This window comes from Notamacropus eugenii, chromosome 1 (assembly GCF_028372415.1).
Source record: "Notamacropus eugenii isolate mMacEug1 chromosome 1, mMacEug1.pri_v2, whole genome shotgun sequence".
Lineage (NCBI taxonomy): Eukaryota > Metazoa > Chordata > Mammalia > Diprotodontia > Macropodidae > Notamacropus > Notamacropus eugenii.
In genome coordinates, this window is record NC_092872.1 from 387,970,396 (window position 1) to 387,995,281 (window position 24,886).

A 24,886-nucleotide genomic window follows, 5' to 3' on the forward strand; every position below is an offset into this window, starting at 1 on the left:
GCTAAAATATGTTTGATTCTATATGTGGTTTAGTAAAACTAAAACAATGAAAAGAAATCTGGGGAGTTTCCTGGGTCACACAATCATGGGATCACAGAGTTAGAACTCAAAATTGAGTTGTCACTTCATTTTACAGTTGGGGGAATTGAGGCTCGGGAAGATGAAATTACTTTCCCAAAGTCACACACATAGTATCAGAGTCAAAATTTGAATTCATGACCCTTGATTTCAAATAGAATCTTTTTTTCTCCATTTAGCCCATGTGGTCTCCCCTATTCATGTAGGTCTACGATACCTTGATAGTTCAAAAACTTATGACCTCATATGTGTGAGTTCTCCCTCCATTAAGATCATAACTTTTCTATGATCTCATAAAAAGTTTTCAAGAGTTGCTAGCCTGTGGATATAGCTTTTGGGAATCCAAGATCATCTTCCTTCCAAGACAAGGAATCTACATAGGATTATAGTGGAGGTATATTTAACTTCTCCTTCTTTACTATGAGAAAGATGCCACTTAACTAAATAAAAAATGGTATCCTTTATTTATACAAATAAGGAAAAAATGGAAGAGTGGGAGGGAAAGGGGAAGAGAAAACTTCATTTTTGACTCTCCAGTCTCACTGTGCAATGTAAGACCCTGAAATCAGCATTGTCCTGGCCCTACCCTGAGCAATCCTATCCTCTTGCTATCTCCTTCTACTTCTCCATTTCAACAGATTAAAAACACAAACAGGTGTCATCTGAGGTTCCTAGCAAGCAGATTGCCATGGGAAAAAAACAAATACAAACAAAAACACTGGGAAGTAAAACTTTAAAAAGATTTTTGCATTATTATTAATTCATTTAATTTTAGAATGTGAAATTTCCCTAAAAAAGATCTCAGTAAGAGAACAGTCAGCTGGCTAATAAGATTAAATTCAATAGAGATTTTTTAAAAGTCCTTCATTTCACTTTTTAAAAAATCAACATAATGTGGGAGGCATGATTAGACAAAAGCCCCTGTGTCAGGGGGAAAAAATAAGGGCTTTTACATTCAATATTAGTCAACAGGCTAACATGGAAGCCAAAAAAAGCTAATGTAATGTCAGACTGCATTTTTAAAAGGCATAGTGCCCAGAATGTGGGAGATGATGATCCCATGGTACACTGACCTGGAGAGACCACATCTAGAGTTTTGTATTAAGTTCTAGATGCCACATTTTGGGAAACAGATTAATAAGTGTCAGTGTGTTCAAAAGAGGTAACCAAGATGATCAGAGTACTCCAGACCATGCCATTCAAAGATGCAGGTGAAGGAACTAAAGATATTTCACATGGAGAAAAAAAAACACAGGGAGGAAATATCTCTCCTCTCCCTAAATACATGGAATTTTGCCATATAAAGCAAGGGCCAGACTAGTTTTAGGAGCAGAATGAAGAACGTTGGGTAGAAATTCTGCATTACTACCAAGATAAAAACTTCCTAACAAGAGATAGGAGGATAGGCTGCCTCTACAGAAAATAGGTTGTTCCTCAAAACAGGTTTTTAAGTAAAGTTTGAGTGAGAATTGTTCAGGTATGAATTAGACTACATGATTCCTAAGGTCCTTTTTCAGTTCAGAGAGTCTATGATTCTTCTGCTTTATTTCTTTAAATCCTTTTAGGTCTTGGGCTAATAATAAACACATACTTAAGTTACTTCTCACCTATATATTTGAAAAAGTTCCTGGGTGAAATAATAATTTCTGGAAATAAAGTATATGTGGAAATTATAAAAATCAAAACAAAAAAGATGGTCCTAAGATGACGTAGTTGATCTGAAATCAATAGGACATGCATTCTGAAATGTTTTTTCAGGGGGAGGGATGGATGAGAAACCATTTCTACTCTAAATCTACCTTGTGACCAATGGCTTATATTTGAGGGATAGCTGCCTGGGGTTAAGAGGCAGCCTGTGACCACAGAACAGAATTTCTCTCTGTGTGAGCCTAAATGAGCCATACAAGGATCAAACCCATGGCCTCATTAGCACCATGCTCTACCCAACTGAGCTAAATGGTCCAGGCAATCCTTAATTTTACACGTGCCACAAAATTGCATGCCACCTAATGTAATGTATACAGTGCCTGGAAATGAAATAAAAAAACCTTGAAGAAAAGTTGCATTTGAGACTCATAACATTAAAAGCATGATAAATCTAAAAATGCATGACATCATCTGAATGATTGCTATGTAAAAAGCTCAAACGATATTTCCACACATCAACAGTCGCAGCACTCACTCCATTACTGAATACCAAGGGTGTGTTTTTAGTAATTTGGTAATTTGCATCACCAACATGGAAGCCAAGTGTCATGTGGCAACATTTTGATATACTCCTTAGGCTTACGTTAGGATATTAGGTACCAAAATCTAAGACTTACTGGCTGGACAAGAAGACTCTCACTAAGATGGATATCTCAATAAAGAAAACCTATTTTGTTAATTATACAAATGTCTTAATGAAAGTTAATAGAATCCTCCAGCTGGCTAATCAGAGATTATAAAAATGTTCTTTAGATTGAATATTTAGAAAGAAAAAAGACCAACAAGAAAAATTTCTTAACTTTTTTTAGGATTCTTAAAGAAGATTAAATCTTGTAAAATGAGGATTTCATAGAATCATAAAATATCAGAGCTAGAGGAGAACCTTAGAGATGATATAAGGGGCCCAGTGGCTAGAGCACTGGTTTTTGATAAAGCTGTCCACACCTGAGTTCATATCCTGCCTCAGACACTTACTAGATGTATGACCTTGAACAGGCTGCTAAACCTCTGTTTGCCTTAGCTTCTTCATTTGTAAGATGAAGATAATAAAATAATCTGCTTGAAAGGGTTGTTGTGATGATCAAATGAGATAATATACATAAAGTGCTTTGCAAACCATACAAATGCTAGTTATTGCCTAGTTAAAAAATCAAGGAGGAAAGGGAAGTAAGGAGGAAAGAAGAGTAGATCACATAAAGCAACAGGGGTAAAACTAGAACCTAGCTCTCCTCATTCCCAGCCCAGTTATCTTTCTAATATGTCATATTGCATCTCATGATTTATAATCATGAGTTATAGCCACACTGGTAAATCCTTTCAGAAATGTCTCCTGAGAAGCATCTTTTGGTTCTCCACAATTTTTATGCAAAACCATGTATCAGGAAGAACCAAGATTAAGCATCATGTCTAAATCACTTTTGCCTGTGGGACTTTATCCAAACTCTCAAGCTTGGAATTAAAAGCCCCCTAGAATTTACTCTCTTTCACTGTCCAATATTTCTCACAACCTCTCCAAAACAAACACCCTGTTGCAGTCTAGCTGGATTTTTCTTCCTTTCGCTTCCTATATGCCATGCTGATTTCTCTCTGCAACTTTTTACCCAGTTTTTCTGCTTATAGAGCCATCCTCAGTTATTTGACTTGAAGATTACCTTCGGGAAACCCAGTTCAAAAGCCATTTTATTCACAAAGCCTGTCCCTACTACTGTGGTTCACAGTAACATCTCCATTCCCTGAACCAGGATGCTTTGTGTCTGAACCACATTAGCACTTTAATATTTCTTTTATCATTCTCTTAATCTTTCACAAGTATTAGTCTCATGTCTCCTTACCCAGCCTCCCCAAAATGAATTATTAAAATCTTGAGAAATTATGCTATACTTCTCTTGTATCTCCCACCATTAAGCACAGTACCTACATATAGTAAGCACTTAATGTTTACTGACTAACTGGCTACCCTTCCCCAGAAGAATGTAAGATCCATGAGGGAAGACTACTTGGATTTTTTTTATGTTTCTATTTCCAGCAACCAGCACTGTGTTTTGCATAAAACAGGTGAATAATAAATGTTTGTTAAGTTGAATTGTGCTCTCCACAGGACCCAGCATGGTGATATACATATAGTAAGCACTTAATAAATCTTTGATACAATTGATAAATGGTCAAAGGATATGAACAGGCAATTTTTGGAAGAAGAAATTAAAGATATCTATAATCATATAAAAAATGCTCTAAATCACTATTGATTAGAGAGATGCAAATCAAAACAACTCTGAGGTACCACATCACACCTATAAGATTGGCAAACATGACAGAACAAGAAAATGATAAATGCTGGAGAGGATGTGGGAGAGTTGGAACACTAATTCATTGTTGGTGGAGCTGCGAGCGCATCCAACCGTTCTGGAGAGCAATTTGGAATTATGCCCAAAGGGCTACAAAAATGTGCATACCCTTTGACCCAGCAATATCGCTACTAGGACTATATCCCCAAGAGATCATAAAAATGGGAAAGGGTCCCACATGTACAAAAATATTTATAGCAGCACTCTTTGTAGTTGCCAAAAACTGGAAGTCAAGGGGATGTCCATCAACTGGGGAATGGCTGAATAAATTATGGTATATGAATGTAATGGAGTACTATTGTGCCATAAGAAATGATGAACAAGAAGACTTCAGAGAGGCCTGGAAGGACTTATATGACCTGATGCTGAGTGAAAGGAGCAGAACCAGGAGAACTTTGTGCACAGCAACGACCACAGTGTGCGAGACTTTTTTCTGGTAGACTTGGAATTTCATAATAACGCAAGAACTTCTTAAAAAAAAAAAGAAAATCCCAATGGTGGTTTTCAAGGCAAAATGCCTTCCACAGTCAGAGAAAGAAATATGGAAGTCATTCACAAAATGTAGCAGATCATTTTTGTGTATGTGTATGTTTTTGTATATCATGTTTTGATTTGCTATATGATTTCTTTCATTTATTTTAGTCTGACTACATAGCATGACTATAGTGAAAATATACTCAATAGGAAAGTATATGTAGATCCTATCCAGAATTATATGCAGTCGTGGGGAGGGAGGAGGGTAGTGGGGGGTAGGTGCGGGGGGGATAAAATCTCAATTGTATGGCAGTGATTGTTAAACATTAAAAAAAAAAAATTAAAAATAAATAAATAAATCTTTGATACAATAGCTAGCATATGTATAGCACTTGGAGGCTTACAAAGAGCTTTATATAAAGTATCTTGCTTGGTCATCACAACAGCCCTGAGCAGTTAGTACTATTACTACCCCCATTTTACAGATAAGGATGCTGAGGGTTGGACAAATTAGGTGACTTGCCCAGAATCATAAAGCTAGTAAGTGTCTGAAGCAGTATTCAAATTCATATTTTCCTGACTCCAGTTCCAGCACTTTATCTACCGGGTCACCAACCCACATAATTGATGCCTGCAGGATATTGGAAAGGTGGAAAGGTACCTTTAAGAGAACTAAGAGAATCGTAGAAGCTGTGAGCAGGTATACATTAGTCTACGTTATAATGTCTGCCTTACAATGAAATGCCCTTTCTTCCTCAGAGAGATATCAGCAATAAAGCAATAGCACCTGAGACCAAGCCAGAGATTCAGTACCTTACTAGTCCTACAGAACTATGTTTAGAGGAGTCATAGATCAAAAAGCAGATCGCAGGGGAAAACAGAGAGCAAAGAGAAATTAAGGCTTAATAGAAAATAATTAGAAAAATAGATACAATAAAGAGGGAAAGAAAAAAGGAAGGAGAAAGGAGAAAAGGGAAAAGGCAAAAACATGAGTGGCAGAGATAGTAGAAGACCCAGGCTCGTAAGAAACAAAGCAAGTCATGAGGGACAACGAGCCGAGACAACTCGCAGAAGAGAACTCTGGGATTGGAAGCATGATGTGTGCTACCTTTTTCTTCCCTCTCTCTAAACCCTAATCCTCAGGGAGCAATCAGTGAGTGAAAATGAACGACTCATTTACAAAAGATTGGGTTGGGAAAAAGCACAGATGATACCAAATTAAGCCAATCCCATTTTCTCTGACTCTTAAAAAAATCCTTTAACTTAAACAAGACTTCAAATAACGGCATTATCTGCTAATCTGTAACGTCATCTGCATGTCTGGTCTAGGATCCAAGCTATTCCTGGATATTCTTTGGCAAAGGGGTAAGGTGAAAAGAGGAGAGGAAAAGAAATACGCTACTTAAAATCATAGGTGTTGAAACTGGAAAGTATCTGAGGGAATGATCTGAGAGCCTCCTGCCCTCAATTTAGTGAGGCCCTATCATATCCAGTTTACAAAGAAAGCAACTTGAAGCCCAAAGTGGTTTAAATGGCTCACCTAAGGTCACAGAGTAGAGTAGGAGAGACAAGAATCCAGACGTTTTCGTTACTTGGACAATGTTCCTGACTACTCCTCCCAAAGCCCTAGAAAAGACTTTCCACCCCTGTAGATCTCTGGCTCGAGCTAAATAATAACATGCAAATGCACAAAACTACCTCAACTTACAGGTGACAAAATATGAACTTGCTCCCTAAGTCCATGTGGGTGGATGAAATACACGAGACAATGAGGTCTTTGTTCAAATCTTGCTGCTGGCACATACTCTTTGACCCACAGTCTATAATATTTTTTTTCTGTGAAAAAGTACAAAATCATCTATGGATGATTCCCATAGATATAAGAAAGTCACCCAACATTGGACTTAGCCCAAGCCTGAACCTAAAGAAGAAGAAACAAATTCGATATATTATATATATATATTTATAAATGTTTATAATATATTGTATTTATATATGTTTGAAATAATAAAATATATAAATATTTATAATATATTAAATATACACATATATTGCACACACACAAATATACATTTGTTTTTTCTTCACATGTTCAGGATTGGACAAAGACCAAGCCCAATGCTTGGTGACTTTCTATGCATAAAACATATAAACATGTGTATAAAGAGCAACATATACTCCCATTTATATGTGTGTGATAGATACATGCATCAAAATTTAAATAACTAATCACTTAAGGAAATAAATAATAAAAAGGACCACCAATGCCTAAGTTCCTTTTTTCTAAACTTCTAAACTTTTCTAAACATTATCAAGATCATACCCCCTTAAAGAGTTTCACTGAAGATACCTGACTGATAATGTCACAAGATATTTATTTTAAAAGAGTGGCGTTTTCCCTCAAGGGAAGTTCAGGGTGAGGGGAGAAAAAGAACCATTTGTTAGGTTCCCACAAGGGGAGAAAAGAGTCCTTATGAGCTTATTTGCAGGCATACCATAGTGAGGAGCTTACGAAGAACAAATCCTCTAACCCAGGTCTGCTTCTGCTCTGCCAGGCAGGGTCAAAGGCCCTGCTTTAATACTGTGTAAGAAGTTGCAGGAGGTACAAGGTGGAAGAGGAGGAGAAGCATTGTTTTTCCATTTTTATGAGTTTTCCCCATTGATACACACATCAGTTTTGTAATAATGAAACAGATGCTTTAAAGCACAGCACCTTGAAATAGGGGAGAGGGGGTTGGCAGCCCAGTCATACTTTGTCCTAATTAGACTACATCCAGTTATTGTTATAACTAAATGAGATATTTGTAAGGTAGTGTGCAAACCTTAATGTGAAATACAAATGTTAGCTGTTGCTGCTGTTGCTACTACTACTACTACTACTCTACTACTACTACTACTACTGCTACTGCTACTGCTACTGCTACTACTACTACTGGTACAGGTACTACTACTACTACATTCTGTTCTAGGCATCACATTTCAGAAAAGACATTGACAAGCTGGGGTATCCACAGGAGAACATCCAAAGATGATGCTACAGAATCACAGATTTAGAGCTAGAAGAAAGCTTAGGAGCCATGGAGTCTAACTGTCATTTAACAGAAGAACTGAGGTCTAGAAATGGTAAGAGACTTGACTGGGATTGCACAGCTAGGAAATATCTGAGATCGTATCTGAACTTAGGTCTTCCTAGCTCCACATCTATGATCCTAAGGAAACTACTAAGACCATTCTGAGTCAGGCTTTCATCTTGTTCTATCCCAAAGTGGACAAATGCCCAATCCCATCCAATTGCCAAAATGGATGCAAATTTTTAAAAATTTATTTTAAAAGCTGTTTTGGAAAGAGAAAAACATCCTAGTAGCATTGCCCAAACTTTCTACATATCCGTATGACATGAGCCTAAAGAGTTAGTCCAAATGAACCAAAACAAATTCTGAGATGGGATATTAAAATGGAAGAGTAGAAAGAATGCTTAAGTGGAAGCCAAGAGATTTGGGTTCTGGTCCTGCCTCTGCCACTAATTCGATATGTAAATTTTGGTTATTTACTTCGCTTTCAGTTTCCTCATCTATGAAAACAAGTGGTTTAGACTCAGTGAGAGCCTTCCAGCTCTGAATCTAATATTCTAGATAATATGATGGAGCATGTAATAGAGTGGAGGAGAGGAATCTATGGTGACATTGACTGAATTGGAGAACTGCAAAATCTCATAATTAAATGGGACATTAAGAGTTATCCAATCCAACCTATAACCAAACAGAAATCCCATCTATAATATCCTCTCACAATGGTCACTCAGTTTTGCTCAAAGAGCTCCAGCAAATTCACTATACCTTTTAAAGCAGCCCATTCTGTTTTGGGGCAGTTTAATTGTTAGGGAATTTTCCTTTATATAGAAATTATATGGAAATTTATATAAGTTCCACCTTTTCATCCCAGGTCTGCGCTATAGGCCCAAGAAAACATCTCATCTCCACTTTTCATATGAAAGTCTTTCAAATGCTTGCAGGTCATCCCTAATTCTTCTCTTTTCCAAGGCTAAACTCTAAGGTTCAGGAGCAAGAAAGAGCACAAAAATGTCCCAAAACAACTCTTCTGTAGATGTGTAATGTTCATGTTCTTGGGCTAATCATGACCACTTCCAAAAAAGCAGGGTAGTGGATTAAAATCACTCATATGTCACTTGGAAAACACTGTGGCAATAGAGCCATTTTCATCTGGTAAAGAAGCAGTCAAAAATGACTTACAGTTAAAAAAAAAAAGTAGAGCTGAAAAGGATGCCAGACTCATCTACGTATTCAATTTAATTTTATATATATATATATATACACATATATATATATATATATATATATATACATATATGTCAAATGCCTACTATGTGCAAGTCGCTATACCTCACCCCACCTCTAGCAGGCAAACTCCTAACGAGTTTTATAAATTACAATCAAGATTTACATCTGGATTGTTATTCTGTTTCTAAAAGAGAGCTTTATAGTAACCTGAATCTCATGAAGTCCAAGAACTAGACAATATTCTAAATACACTCCGCCTGCTTAAAGTGCCATTCACACCACCATAGAAAGTATGTAGTGAATTTCCCACAGGATAACTACACCAGAAAGTTCATAAAGCTAGCAAAGTAAAGAGGGATTCCAAACCTATGCCTTGGTGGTGCCAACTGGCAAGAAATTAGGAATTTTAGTAAAAAGTGTTGCCTCATGACAAATATATTTACCTCATGCTCCCAGTTCAGAACAACTGGATTGTAGTAGAGCTATTCTATACAGTTTGACATAGCTTCATTAACGTTGCACATATAGATATTTCCCAGAACTAGACAAACTTATGAGATATTAATGTTCAGACAACACCTACCTCACTCCAAACCAGCATGGTACCGAATATGACCTGTAACCCATCAAAGAAATTGTCTCCTATGATGATCACTGTGGCACCTCCTGTGGTCCATCCTTCACTTGGACTGATGGCTTTGATACAGGGGGTAGCTGCTTTTCAATACACATGAAAAAGAAAAGAATTCTGCTGTTAGAACCAAATTTTAATAATTAGAGATGATTTAAAGAAACATATTTTTTCATTAACATGAAACTTCTCAAGATCTCAAATATTTCCTAACCATAGCATGATATATGATGCAGTATCACCTTTAGAAAACATTGCTTTCAATATTTGCATCAAAAATATAATTTATTTTTCAGCCCACAGGAAATCTGGAAACATGATCAAAAGCAATCAATTGTTAATATATGAATTGCTGATTAAATCACCCCTAAAAAAAACCTCTCAAGTCCTTCATTTTCAGGTGCAAATTTCATTTCATGAGAAAATGTATTGATGAACAGAAAGCTAATAAGCATTTAGCCAAACATTAGTGGAAGCAGATGAGGGGAGCAGGGGCCAGGATTCCTTATCACATGATGGTCTAAATATTTTCCCCTTACCTCATGTCCCTTCTATTGAAATAATAGTACTAGAGATTTGATATGCTTAAGTGAAATAAAACTTTCAGTCAGATGTCATGAGCTCCATTTTACAAATGATAATTCTACTGAACAAGGTGGCTAAAATTATATAACCCTGTAATCTGAATCAATAGTAGATCCATAAAAAGTATGCTTCCTCAATTCTTCATTCATTTCTTTTGATTTCAACCCCAGTTCCAAAGCCAAAATATTAGGTTTGTTAAATATTCAGTTATTTTTCCATTGTAAAAGGCATGTAGAGACAAGAAATAGTTTGTAAATGTGACTAGACTGGAGGAGGTTTACTCGAATAAACATGAATCCAGTTGTTGTGGGACCACTGCTTTGGTAAGAGTGGAATGGTGAAGTCATGTCTCTGAAGTTTAAGAACAGAGAGCTTCATTTCTCAGATTTTTTTATATTGCTAACTTGCCTGTCATCCCAGAAGTGTTTTTAATTAATAGCAACACCTCACAGTATCAAACACTGGGAGGTGTTGAGCAGGAGAGAAAATGGAACTCTCCTTTTACAAATACCTATACATGTCCCAGATCAATTTTGCTACTGCTTAGGCTAACAGAAGGCCCAGTTAAATTTGCAGAAAAAGAGATAGGAAGATAATCATTAAACACTGTCAAATCTCTTCAGAGTTTGCTACTTTGACTTTTGCAAAAACAGAAGAAATCACTAGACTCTAACTTGAGAGGGAGGGCACAAATATTTGAACCCACAAAGTAGTTGAATGTGTTTGATACAAACATGAATGAGTTAATCTGGTAAAATTGCACCAATATATTTTGAGAAATCTAAACCAAGAGCTTAATTTTGGCTGAACTTGTAAGGATACATTTACAACCAAAATGGCCCCTTTTAACATTCCTTCCCTCTCCTTCACCCATTTCTCAACTCTTTCTTCTAACCAAGAATGAGATATTTAATGAAAGGAAATAGATACTACATTCATATTCTCAAAATTAAAATTTTCAATTTTTGATGCTCGAAGCTTGGAATTACCAAAATTCTATATGACTAAAAGTTTTTTGTAAGCATATTTCTTGGTATTATGGGATCGAGAGTTGGAAGGGACCTTAAAAATTACCTACTTCAATTTCATAGAGTAGAAAACTAAATCCTAAAGAGGTTCATGGCTTTCCCAATGTCACACAACTGATAAATAGAAAAACTAGGTAGGATTTGAACTCAGATTTTTTAATTCCAAATACAGAAACTGTTGAACAACCTCAAATCAGTCACAGAATATGAATTATGATTGCAAGTGCTTTGCTAATAAACCAGAAGCTGTTTACGGGTTATGAAGAGCCACAATATATAAATAACTTGGAATCACTCCAGTTTACCCTCTCCTCCCAACATATTAATGCTTTAGCTCCCCAAGTGAAGCAAATCTTTGAAGATTTTCAAAATAGGAAAGGCAAGTGCTGATTAGTACTGATTTTAATGCGATACTGCTTGAAGATAACATTTAACTAATGGCCCCTCCTAACTCTGTGGTCCTGTGATAATCCACACCGAACTAAAAAAAATTCTTTGTATTGGGTTTTAGATTTGTTTTATTCCAATTTCTTTTGCAGGGTAGGGGACAGGGAATTGTCCATGTTAGCATATTTCTTTTTAAAATACATTGTTTTTTAGGTTTTCTGATAGCCCCTACGCAAGAGTCACAATGACATGTTCGTGTCCTCTTCAGAGTCTCCAACATAGCTAAAGCCTGCAGGCTTTAGAAGTAGTGGGGACTCCTTCCTCCTTCATCCCTTTGAAAGTCCTATGGAGGAGGTAGATATGTGTGTGTTTCAAAAAGTATTTTTTCCAAGACCTTCACTGTAGTTTTCACTTTGAAAATACTCATGTTATCAAACTCTGCAAGCAACCTGCCAATAATAAAGTAGCCTGCGAGCCAGCAAACAAGGAGAGAACAGATTCAAGTTTCCAGAGGAGCTACAAACACTGGTGGGGGAACAAATGAGTCAAAGCTTGTATAATACCATCCTCTTAATCTCCTTGTAAGGAAGGCTTGTGAAAAAGCAGCAGTGTGCTGCTCAGCATGTCCTAACTCCACACTTGGCAACATACTAGAACCCAGCTAATAAACTTCATTTCATCTTGCTAGAAATACATAGAATCCTTGCAACTCTCAGAATCACAAAATTTTAGAGGTACAAGGGGGTTTAGAGATCATGTAGTCTGTCCCTCTCATTTAACAGATTAGGAAACTGAGGTTCAAAGTCAGCCAGCTAATTAGTGACATCCTGACAAGTATTCTAGTCCTTTTCACACTAAACCAATTTGTCTCTGATTTGATGTGATACACCTAATAACACTCATTAGCTGCTTCATCCTTAAAAAAAAAAAAAAGCATTAACCAATGGACCAAGTCTCAAATCATCAGATTCTGCAATGGTATTTGGGAAAAAATAAAATTGCTCAATTTAAGAATTAGATAACCAATAGGGCTCTTTTAACTATAAGACACAATGGGATCAAGAAAGTCAATTTAAATACAAAAGTCTGTATTAATGCCAAGTCCTGACTTAATAAAGAAAGGCTTTTGTGGTTGTTTTCTCTCCAAATTTTTATCACCATTGTATTTTTATACTTTTGGTGTCCACAGCATGTTCTAAGCCCAGCATCGTTGGTTCTAGATCTCATTAAAAATAAAAGTTTTTCTGTTGTCTTTTGTTTGATTTCCCCCAGCCACCAAAGTAGAGGAGATTTTCCTCCCTTCAGACTATGACAATAAAATGATTACCCCACCACGGTTTAGCATAATGGTTCTGAAATGCTCATGGCATATTGCAGAGTTAAAGTGGAAATTATTAGGTAGCTCTTCTTTGTTATAATAATGATCACTCCACAAATAAAAGCTCTTCTCCCAAAGGTACTGCAAGGCACAAAATGCTAATTCTGAAGATTATGTGCGAGCTTTTATTAAATATTACTATGCCCTGCCTGTTTGAGGGCTTCTCTGCTCTGATTGCTTTATGAGTGCCATGTTAATGTCATTCCCATCTCGCTAGCAGCAGGCACACATTTTAGCGTTTGTATGAGAGTTGATCAAAGGCCACGTGCTGGGGGAATTGCTGAGAAAACACGGACAAGCGATAAAAATCTAACAGATTAATTGGTTTAAATTTCATTTCAGGGTGTTGAACTTTGGCTTGGGACTCTAATACTACACTATGAGTCAGGGCCTAATTACCAGATTTCCAATTTGCTTCTGAACAATGGGGGGGGGGGGGGGGGGGTAGGGAGAGAGAGAAAGAAAGAGAGAGAATAAAAAATGTTTGTTTTTAAATTTACCGCCTCTAGTATATATTTAACAACTAAGGTCCTGTATGGTGAAAATTGAACAGGGAATGTTCTCCATCACCTGTTCAACCTTAACAGTATTTCTATCTCCTTCAAATAGCACCTGAAGATGGAAGATATAACAGATACACTCAGCAACTGGAAATTTTCTGATTTATAGAATCAATGGTATATGATTCAAGTGCCCACAAACACACATTGGAAGCATCAGGCTCTTTATTAGCAAACTGAATTTATAAGCTGTAACAGCATCTCACCCTCCAATAGAAATGATCTATTTCATTGATATAAAACTGGGGCCAGGAAAGCCATGTTTACTTCAGAGTTTATGGGTGGCCTTGGGAATAAGGGTTAATTGAGCTCAGAGGTACATGCCCACTGAGGTGAATTAGTGATGTGTGCAGCTATCAGCAGGGTTCTGGGCCTGCTCTTATTTTTACTTGTGAAATCTCTTTGTGCTGTTATTAATATCTGGCTTGTTTCAGGAGCCATAAGGATGACCTGGTCAGTGGTTCAGTATTTATCATCAACTCTAGGTCTACCTTCTCCTATTCCAAAAATGAGGTTCTGAAACTATTGGTGCTTTATTATAGGAACCTAAATTTCTTGGTCCATTTTGTTCTTATGAAAGAGACTAAAGTAACACATATGGAGTCACAACTGTTTTTGGAAATTCTGAATTATTCTAATCAAAGTCATGTTTCCACAAATACAAAAAGAACAAAGCCTGAGAAAGAAATTAACTTCTTTTTCTCTTCTGTGTATTAATATATACAAAACTCTCTGAAATGGTATTAAATTCACACTTCTACAGATTTACTATGTGAGAGAAAATTACATTAAGAATGATGACTTAAGGTACTGAAATACTTCAAACTACTGTTGCACGCATTAGGTACTCAATAAGTATTTGTTGAATGTATGAATGAATGATTTGAACTGTCATCTGGTTTAGAGATGGAAGAGATTATAAGTTCTTCTTAGCTTTCCTGTAAAGCATATTTTATTGTAGTCTAACTTTTTTTAATTGGTTAAAGTATGCATGGTAACTATTAACCAGAATACGTTGATCTATCATAGCACTCTATTCTCTGATAAGGGAATCAAAAGATTACAGGAAGTCAAACTTTCAAGGGAGATTTTTGTTTTGGCTGAAATGTGTGGCTGTATTCCTGAGTAGGTGGATTTAGATTAATCTTTTTAGAGCAGATCTTCCTTCAAAATTGAAGGATAAGGGAGGAAAAGGACCTCATCTGCCTTGTATGAAATCTGATAATCCAAAGGGAAAACTTTCTGGAAAAAAAAAAAGTAATGCTATTGGCCTAAATTTATGATACTTGGCAGAAAATTTTGGGAAAACCATGAACTCAACTTCCTCCTTCTACTTACTAGTGACAGACCCTACATAAAACCCATTATTTTCTCTCTTGAAATTTCAGAAGTACTGTGCTTGAAGGCATACCTACTCTAGGGATTAAGGGGAAAATCACACACTTTGGACTTGAGTTTTACCCATTAGCATTGCATCTTCCTGTTTAAACTAAACAATTGTATTTGCTGTTTATTTTAGTAAAATGATGATTTTCCTGCTTGCTTTCTCAGTAACACTGAACAACGCCTTCCCCTTCACCTCTGACAATAAGCAGTCACTGGGCAGGAAACAGGGAAAGAAGGGGTTTGGCCCCATCCAGGAGATTGGCCCTATATCTTTTTAAGCCACATGCAGGAGGCTGTCCTATTCTTAGGTCAGGCATCCTCTTACTGGAAGCATCAGAGACAAACTCCAGTTGCTATGACATCATTCCAAGAATGAAAACTACCTCGCCCTACGTCCTGGCTCTATTACATGTTCATTCAGAACAGCAAGAGAAGTAGATTCTCAGTTAGCTGAGGAAAAAAGCAGTGGTTCCATCACTCCTAAATTCAATATTTTGAACAATTTACCATCTAGGTAAATTTGTATCAGCTTATATTATCAGTACAATAAAATTCCTCTTACCGATATGTCTTTGATTTTTTTTGATCAATTGATACTGTGCTGCTGCCATGCTCTCCTTTCTTCTAGTTTAACCCAGATTAGTGTATTATTGTTTTGTAAGGATTTAAAGTCTATACTTAAGATAAGTCTACTAGGATATCTACATTCCAATGAATAATGTTTGGTATATATTACTATATACATATATGATATATATACTATATTATTTATACATATCATAAGTAAACACACTAGACATCATTTAGCTCTTCAATTCCATTGTACCCAATAACTGTATGTATGTTTGTATTCACCTATATATGTTTGTAAGGTCACTATTTGAAAAGAAATTGTAGTACAGAGATTTCTTCACTCTAGATTTCATTATTTTTATAAATATTAAATGAGATGAAGAATTTCAGGGACTTTAATTTTGTATCTCCCAATAATTTCCTTTGCTTTGACAACATAAAGGATTATCACTAAATGGAGAAAAGAAAATATACTTGGTATACAAAGATATAGATTCAAAATTGGATATAAATCTAATAAAGCAGTATGACAGCAAGAATCTCTACCCTGTTAAGTTTATTGTGACAGCTTCCAAGTTGCGAAGCAGGCCATTTGCTAATTACACTTTAAGTCTACTTCCTAGTCACTCTCTTCCTTCTATTCTGGAGTAATAAAATTTCTCCTCAGTCTTTATAGAAGCCTCACCTCCGTTGGAAGGTTTGGGGGTGATAGGATGTGAAAATGGCAATGCCAAAGATTCTAGAGAAAACATTTTTGGAGTTCTAAAGCTGTCTGCTCTCCTAGAAACAAAAATGGTTCCAGATACAAATTAATTTAACAATTCAACAGTAAAAATTCTTGATATTTTTATATACCTATAACTTTTAAACTGCTCTTAAAAGACTTGTTGAAGGTTTTTCTGATTTAATAATATACAACATGGTATTGTTTCATAATATGTGAAAATTGTTTAGTGAAATACACTCTAGGAACTCAGACTTCTTCAACTCAAGGGGGCTTGCTGGTGTCCTAACAGCTTTCTGTCTCATGTTCAAATCCAAAATTATGAGGCACAAATATGAATTCTCTCTCATTGATAGCAATTATGACCATTAAATTCAATTTCCTATTTCCTATTCTTTCTTTCCTTTTTCCTTTTTTCTTTCCTTCCTTTTTGTGCTATGATTGTCAGCAGTTCTATGGCAAAGCAAAGAAGAAAGTAATGCTGGGGAGGGGAATGAACCCTGGAAATGAATTATTCATGCCAAAGATTGCAATATTTGTTGCAACAATAGTAAATTCACTTGCCTCTGATTGTACAATAAGTAAATAATTCTTTTCTTCCTGCCATAAGGAACTTTCCTGAGCAAAAAGTATTTTTAGCCTATTTTTCCTGTAAGGAAAGTTAAGGAAAGCAAAGCTATGAAAGAAAGGGAGGTGAAATCATCTTCCAAAATTGAAAAATCACTGTATGAAAGAGAAAACAATTTAAAATTTAAAAATATGTTCATATAGCTATATATGTAATTGTTTCTTCAAAGAATAGATACTCAGACCTTTATCCACCTCCAGATTTCTTTTATAAATCAGAGAAGCCCCTCTTGGGCCTAAAAAATCATAAAGTCAAATATGAACAAGTCTAGTGGAAAATCTGCAACGTTAATCTTGGCCAGAGTCATATTTTTAACAGGCGTTGAATTTGTGCGCCGGATTATCCAGATGGCCATACAAGAATCATCCTGATAGGATTAAGCCTTTATACTGAGCTCTGTCCCATCTGTTCACAAAGGTTGCCTTTCCTTATCTGAATATAAAATTTGAAGTCTTCCTGTGCCCAGGAGCATGACTAAACTCTAGACTTTAAAATACAGATGCCCACAAACAATTCCATGTTTGATTAGCCATATCAGCTGAAGTGAGTTCCTTCTCCTATTGTCAAACATATTAGCTTTGCTGTTTCTCTGAAGACCCTGAAAACTATTCTTCTTCCTGTTTAATGCTAGGATTCCTTCAATTCATGAGGTCATGATACTGGCACCCATTGATATATGGATAATAAGTATACTTAATAGATCATTTTATATAGTACCAAGGTTGTTAACTCTGATGAGACTTTGGTTCAGAAAGCTAAGCAACAGGGATATTTATGTGTTTTAATTTCTCTCCTTGATCAAAAACATCTAAAGTAAATATGGTTTTATAAGTTACAATACTACAGAATGAATAGAAATGTTGCCATGAATAGTTCTGTAGTCCTCCATTTTCATTGAGTTTCCTATATTTGTAAAACAGTGAGGGGCATAAGGAATATATGAAGAATTTTCCAAAGAAAATTGGCTTTATGACTGCGTTATTGGTATGCTTATTTAGCTTTCCTGAGTCTATTTCACCAGCTACCATGAGACAGCAATAAGTTGGAAAAGTTGATCTTGGGTAGGTTTCTTGACATTTCATATATATATATAATATACACACACATACATACATATATACATATAGATATACACACACACACACTAAAAGGCCACTGTCCAATGGATAGTCTCAAGGTGCCAAGCTCCAAGCCAAATAAATGGGAAGGAATCCGGCTCTATACCTCTTTAAAGGCCAGCTCAATTAGTCAGGAACTTCCAAGAGAAATATGATTCACTAATAAATAAGTGAAAGAGGTGATGGGGAAAAATCCTTAAAAAAATGAAACTTTTATTGAGGGGAAAAAAGGGGGAGGAAACAGCAAAGGAGAGAAGAGAAGGGAAAGGGGCGGAAAGGAGTTTTTTGTTGTGGGGGAGTATATATATATATATTCCCTCTATTTGAGTACAATTTTTTCTCCGTATTTGTAATGGCAGTCATACAGTGATATGGCCAAGAGACTTTGGACTGCATTTTAAGCAGCAATATAGGCTCTTTATTACATTTTAAAGACCAAGAGACTCTCCTCTGCTCTCAGCCATACCTTCCAGAATACCATTTCCTTTGTCTTTTGTGTTGCCACTCATGGCAGGATCAACTAGTACTTCAAATAATTTAGATTTTACTTATAAAAACACAAACATAAAAATACATTTATTGTTTTTCTGCAGTACTTTTACCAGAAAACTTCTGACCAAAAACATGATGAAAATGAACACATTTAAGTGACTTGGATTCAGGACTACATATTTCTGTAGATTGGGTTATACTTGTCTTTTGCTTTTAAATTTTACAAGATGTCTTGGGGCAAAGAAATCATTCCAGAGATTGTTTCTTCACTGTTAGGGGGATTTTTATTCCCTGTGTGACTCAAAGGAGGGAGGCAACATGTTTTATTAGAATAAGTAAAACCTAGGTTTGGAGTCAGGAAGACTTGACCTGGATTCAAATCTCTCCTCTAATGCTTATTAGCTGAGAAAGTCATTTGACCTCTATGTGCCTTGCACAACTCGAGATGACTTGTCTCTGAATTGAGATCTATCTTTCACAAACTGGGTACAAACTCTAGCTTTTTAAGTTTATAGAATGATATAATCTTCAGGTTCAAGCAACCAGAGAGGCAATTTAGTCCAACACTTTACCTGATACATTAATCCCAGCCATGGGATCCTTCTCCAATGGACATACACCTTCTACTCAAAAGCCTCTTGTAGTGGATAATTCATTACCTTACAAGGCAAATCATTCCATCTATGGGTGGTCCTGATTGCTAGGCAGATTTTCCTTACAATCAGATAAAATGTGACTTCCTTGTAACTTTCAAACATTAATCCTCGTTCCCTCCTCTTAGGCCAAGAAAGAATAAATTGCATCAATCTTTAATCTCTCTTCCACGGCAGCCTTCAAATAGTCAAAAACAGATATTCTATATCTCCTGTGTCTTCTTTTCCCCATGCTAAACATGCTTAGTTCCTTTGTCTGTCTCTTGTATCAGATTTTCTTGTCCTTTTACCACCCTCCAAATTATATATGCTTTGACTCATCAACGTCCCTTCTAAAATCCAGAATGGAGCATATGACAGCTCAATACAAACTTGGCTCCAGTCAGCCTGTTTTTCTCATGGTTCCCACCAACCACAACATGTGCATCACTGCTTCTGTGTGGTGTTCTCTCTACTCCTTACCTGAAATTCTACTTTGACTTCAAAGCACAAATAAAAGTCTAAACTCTTCCATGAAGCTATCTATGACTACAACAGACATCTCTTTCCTCTTTGGAATTCTTATGGCATTCATTTTCTATACCTCTCATAGGAAACTTACATGCCACTTTGCATTGACATTTGGCTGTTTCATGCGTACATGGTCTATCTTCCTCAAATAGACTTAAGTTTCTTAAGAATATGCAATGACCCAAGACAATCCCAAAGGATTCATGATGAAGCATGCTATCCACCTCCAGTGAAAGATACTGTCTGAATACAGACTGAGGCATACTATTTTTCACTTTCATACTTTCAGTGCTTTTTGTTTGAGTCTTCTTGTACAAAATAACTAAGATGGAAATGTTTTACATGGTTGCACATGTATAATCTATATCAGATTGCTTACCATCTTAGGGAGGTGGGAAGGGAGAAAGGGAGAGGTAGGATTATGGACTCAAAATGTAAAGAAAAAACATGCTAAAATTATTTTAACATGTAATTGGGGGGAATAAAGTATTATTTTAAAAAAAGAATAGAGTGTGTGTGTGTGTGTGTGTGTGTGTGTGTGTGTGTGTGTCTTCCAAAGGCAGCTAGATCATTCAGTGGACAGAATGGTAGGCCTGGGGTCAGGAAGACCTGAATTCAAATCTGGCCTCAAACACTTACTAGCTGTGTAACCCTAGGCAAGTCACTTAATCTCTGTCTTAAAGACAGCTCATTAACTCAGTGGATAGAACACTGGGCATGGAGTCAAGAAGACCTAAGTCAAATTCAGCCTCAGATACTCACTAGCTATGTGACCCTGGGCAAGTCACTTAACCTCTGCTTGCTTTCAACTGAAGAAGGCAATGTAAATCATTCCAGCACCTTTGCCAAGAAAACTCCATGGACAGTATTAGCATGCTGTGGTCCACAGGGTCACGAAGAGCTGGACATGACTGAACAACTAAACAACACCAATATATGGTCCGTAACACAAATCCATTCCTGCAAGAGGCAATTAAAAAACAGTCATTGAATTCAAATATGCCTTTGCTCTGCAAGATCATATTAACATGCCTTTTTGAGGGATGTTAACTTTTTGATAGAAATCATATATTGTATATATTGCCATATATACAACATGAAATGATTGATGTTATTATATGAGAGAACTGGAAATCATGCCACAAGAGGTTTAGGTGAGGAGATCAGAGATGGTAGCCCTGAGGAGAGAAGCCCAGAAGAAGAAGCACTTTCTGGCTTCATTGCTTAAAATCCTTGTAACTTCACGCAAGTCACTTAACTACTCCAGATTTCTATTCTATGGAATGAGTAAATTGGGCTGGATGATCTTAGCAAATTGTTCCAGATCGAATCCTACGACACAATCGCTGTTTCTGGGATAAAAACTACAAGAGTCAAATCTTGGCTCCATGTACAGAAAAACTTCCCCAAAATTCCAATTGTCCTTAAAGAATGGGCTTCTTCAGAAAGTAATAAATGCCTCCTAAGCAGAGGTCTTCAAGCTTATGAACACTTGTCAGGGAAGCTACAGAGGGACTTATATTTCAAGGTATGGGTTGGACAAAGTGACCTTTGAAGTCTCATCTAAATTTAAAATTCTAAGATTACATTAACTGCCACTCCTTTCAAAAAGTAAATAAATAAAGCTCATCTGGATGACTATTTTAATGATATCACAAAGGAAATTCCTAAGTACGGTGTTGAACTAGATGACCTTTGAAGTTCTCTCTCATTCTAGGACATTGTTTTAATAATGCAAAACCTGATAGTTATGCTGTCCCTTCTTAGCATTTTTCTGCAATACTGCTAGATCATATGCAACCAGCTCTTGACTCTCTGTGATGTTTTTCTTTGTCATTTTGCATGGAAGCACCAGAAATGACTTTTAGAGGAACCATGTTGTGAATGTGAGCTGTTTCTCAAAGACAAACTGCCCAAACCTTTCATGATGTTCAGAAGCTACTGTTTTATGCTGTGAGGCATAATTCTGCCTACATTTCCTTTCATATCCAAAGCCAAGATTGCCAAGTGTGAGTGAGTTTAAGCTGTATTATTGAGAGTCTTATCATTTTTAACCAGTTTCCTCTGCTGCCTGATACATTCAGTGATGCTGCAATCCAGTGTTTGTGATAGCACAGATGTTTCCGTGGTGATGGTCTGTGATGTCACCAGCACTGGAACGTGCACCACTGAACTCACCCACGCAACAACAGTAAAGGAAAGATGGGATGCAGGCTCCATTTTAACTCCATTTTGAGAGTACGCAGTTTTCTCATAAATGACTATATTAAATTTAATTTTTCTAGGTGTTTCCCATGGAGAGAAATACATACTAACATACTAATCTATTTTGGACACTAAAGCCCATTCTACACACAATTATCATATGTTGCTCTAGTGCTAAAAAAGAAAAAAAGAAACCTTCAATGGTTTCCTATTGCCTTAAGAACAAAAACCTAATTCCTTAGCCTGATCGTCAAAATTCTCCAAAATCTGGATCCAATCTGCCTATCCAGTATTATTTTCCATGCTTTTCATATACATATATATATATATACACATATATATACATGCATATATATGCATATATATGCGTGTGTGTATGTGTGTATATATATACACATATATATATACATATACACACATGATCCATTCAGATAGACTTGTCTACAATCTATAACCAAGGCAAACTCTATTTCCCTACTCCCTATCTTTGCTCACGCTATCATTCGCTTTCTTGGAGTGCTTAACTCTTTTTCCTGTCTGTTATATCATGTGACACATCATATATGTCCTTGTATTATTAGTTATTTTTTATTTATATGACCTGCCTTTCCAAGTAAATTCCTTGATGGTAAGCACTGCTGAATTTACCTTTACATCACCCATAAAACCCAGTGCAGTGATCTGTTCCTGGCATACAGAGACTTCTAATGGGTAATAGAGGATGACACCCAAATAAAGCCTTACCTCTAAGAATGAAACAGTGGATAGGATGCTGGATGTGGAGTCAAGAAAAAACTGAGTTCCAATCCTATCTCAAACACTACATGTGTGACACTGATAAATTGCTTACTCCTTCTGAAGTCTCAGCTTTCTCACATGTAAAATTGGGATAATTATGGCACCATCCTCATAGGGGTATTATGAAGATCAAATGTATATGCAAAATATTTTATAAATCTCAAAGCACAATAAAAATGTAAGCTATTACTATTTTTGTTTGGCTATTACATACTCAATTAGACCAAAATAGTAAATTTAGTCATCTCTTGCAGACATAAAACCCTAGTTTGGGATTTTTGTAGTCTCAAGGTAGAAGGTATGATGTGTGTCCATTAGATATTTAGGATATAACCACGTATTTCTGATTGTAGTTATAGTTTTCAGAAGACAATGACCTTCATATAAATTTTAATAAAAACGTATTTTTCTTCTTTCTACACTCCTATGTCCAAGAGTAAAACCTGGCAATTTTAATACAGCAATCCAACTGCGTATTCCAGTGCAAGAATGATGTAAATGCTGTCAGTTTGTCAGGCTTGGAAGACTTTCTATTATTATAAGTTGAGCAGTTAAATACGCAATGTTCACAGTCTCTTTGTCTAATATGGGTAATACTACCCCTACTGAAATCTGCATTTTTGAGAATATGATGTCATGTTTCCATCCTTAAGTCTTCAGCCATAACAATGTTCATTCAATAAAAGATTTTACATCTGTGAAAGAAAAGTTTTAAAGTGATGAATAAATGGATTATAGGCAAAGAAGGAAAATGAAGTTCTGGGGTTTACTTTTCCCCTACATTGTTAGTCATTTATTTATTCAACAAATATTTGAGTGCTGCTACATGCAAGGAAAACTGCATTGGCCGTCAATTAATCAAACGAAGGGAAAGTTCAGGATTTCTTCCAAAGCAGTGACAAATAGCTATCTTCGTTCTGGAATCTACAACCAGCTCAAGCATAGGGCAAAACAGCCTTGAGAAAGAGATTTAAACAGAGAACTACTCCCCTAACCCACCACATTTTTTTTCCTTTTCTCTCAACAAATGCTATTAAATTGTAGCTCACATGAGAATTGCACACAGATGCATACCGACAAAGTTCACTTGAACAGTAGAAATCCTATCTCATGTCCTATCACCAGAAGATTCTAAATCCTTCAATAAATAAGAATATTGGGTAAATAATAATTTGTGGATTCTGAATTCTTTCTGTATCTCCCATGCTTGAGATGATATAACAAAGCATTAAAACTCTTTTTAAAAGTTAAATTTAAGTGAAATGCCATAGTTTTCAAAGTGTTTTATTCACAACAATTTCATTAGGTAAGCAATGGAAGTATCTTTGTGTCCATTTTACACAAGTAGAAACTGAGACATAGAGAGAGGAATTTCCCAAAGTCACACACCTGTTAGTGGAGAGTCAGAACTAGAACTCGGGTCTCCTATTTCCTGACTTCTATCTAGTCCAAGTTGTGTTCATCTGTACTATGCTGCCTTTCTATAATTAAAATTCCCCTTTTTTACAGTTCATGTAGATGACAACTTCAAGAGTACAACAGGACTAGAACATCCCAAAGATCATTTGTTCCGAACCCTTCATGTTACAGATGAGGAAACTGAGGTACAGGGAGGTTCCTGAGACCTATATAGACAGTAGGTAATAAATACAGACAATAGATAAAGCTGGGATTTGAAGCTAGACCTTCTGACTTCAAAACTCTTACATTCAGACTTAACCATCTCTGAGCTTGATCTTCTTCATCTGTGTGTGTTCATCCTTCCTTGCTGAAGAAGACCACGCCATCAGAGAAATGATGACATGACTTGCACTTGACTTTGTTTGAGTGAGGGAGGGCTTTGCACGTCACCAGCCTCACTTCTCCTCCAGAGCCATTTGAATCCAGTGACCAGATATTCATCAGGATGACTGGAGATGACCCAGGATGAGGCCATTGGGGTTAAGTGACTTGCCCAAGGTCACACAGCTTGTCAGTGTCAAGTGTCTGAGGTGAGATTTGAACTCAGGTCCTCCTGACTCCTACACTGGTGCTCCATCCACTGCACCACTTAGCTGCCCCTCTTCATCTGTAAAATAAGAGGGTTCCTGCAAGGAAACTAGATGTCCTCTCTCACTCTAGAATGTAATTATTCTAGAATACAGAATCTGAAATAGTTATACTTTCCCTTCTTAGCATTTCTCTGGAAGGAGATATTTTCTACAAATGTTACTAGGATTTAGATAATTAGCTACTAGCCCCCGAAGGTGATCTCTGGAATCCCTTCCACCTGTAAAGTCATACAAGATCTTAAGACCAAAAGAACTTTCTGGGGGGAAAAAAGGAGAT

At 36.4% G+C, this 24,886-nt stretch overlaps 1 protein-coding gene across 9 annotated transcripts in view; it reads right to left on the reverse strand.

Annotated features, from left to right (window-relative positions):
• The window catches only part of EBF1 (EBF transcription factor 1), a 449,651-nt gene that overhangs the window by 105,665 nt on the left and 319,100 nt on the right, over positions 1-24,886 (reverse strand). For 5 of the 9 annotated variants that reach the window (XM_072630864.1, XM_072630861.1, XM_072630859.1 and 2 more), the window contains one exon: positions 9,486-9,619. In XM_072630864.1, coding sequence (XP_072486965.1) covers positions 9,486-9,619 — 134 coding nt within the window. The remainder of the gene's footprint in view (positions 1-9,485; positions 9,620-24,886) is intronic. The other 4 variants (XM_072630865.1, XM_072630862.1, XM_072630860.1 and 1 more) reach the window with 1 other exon arrangement.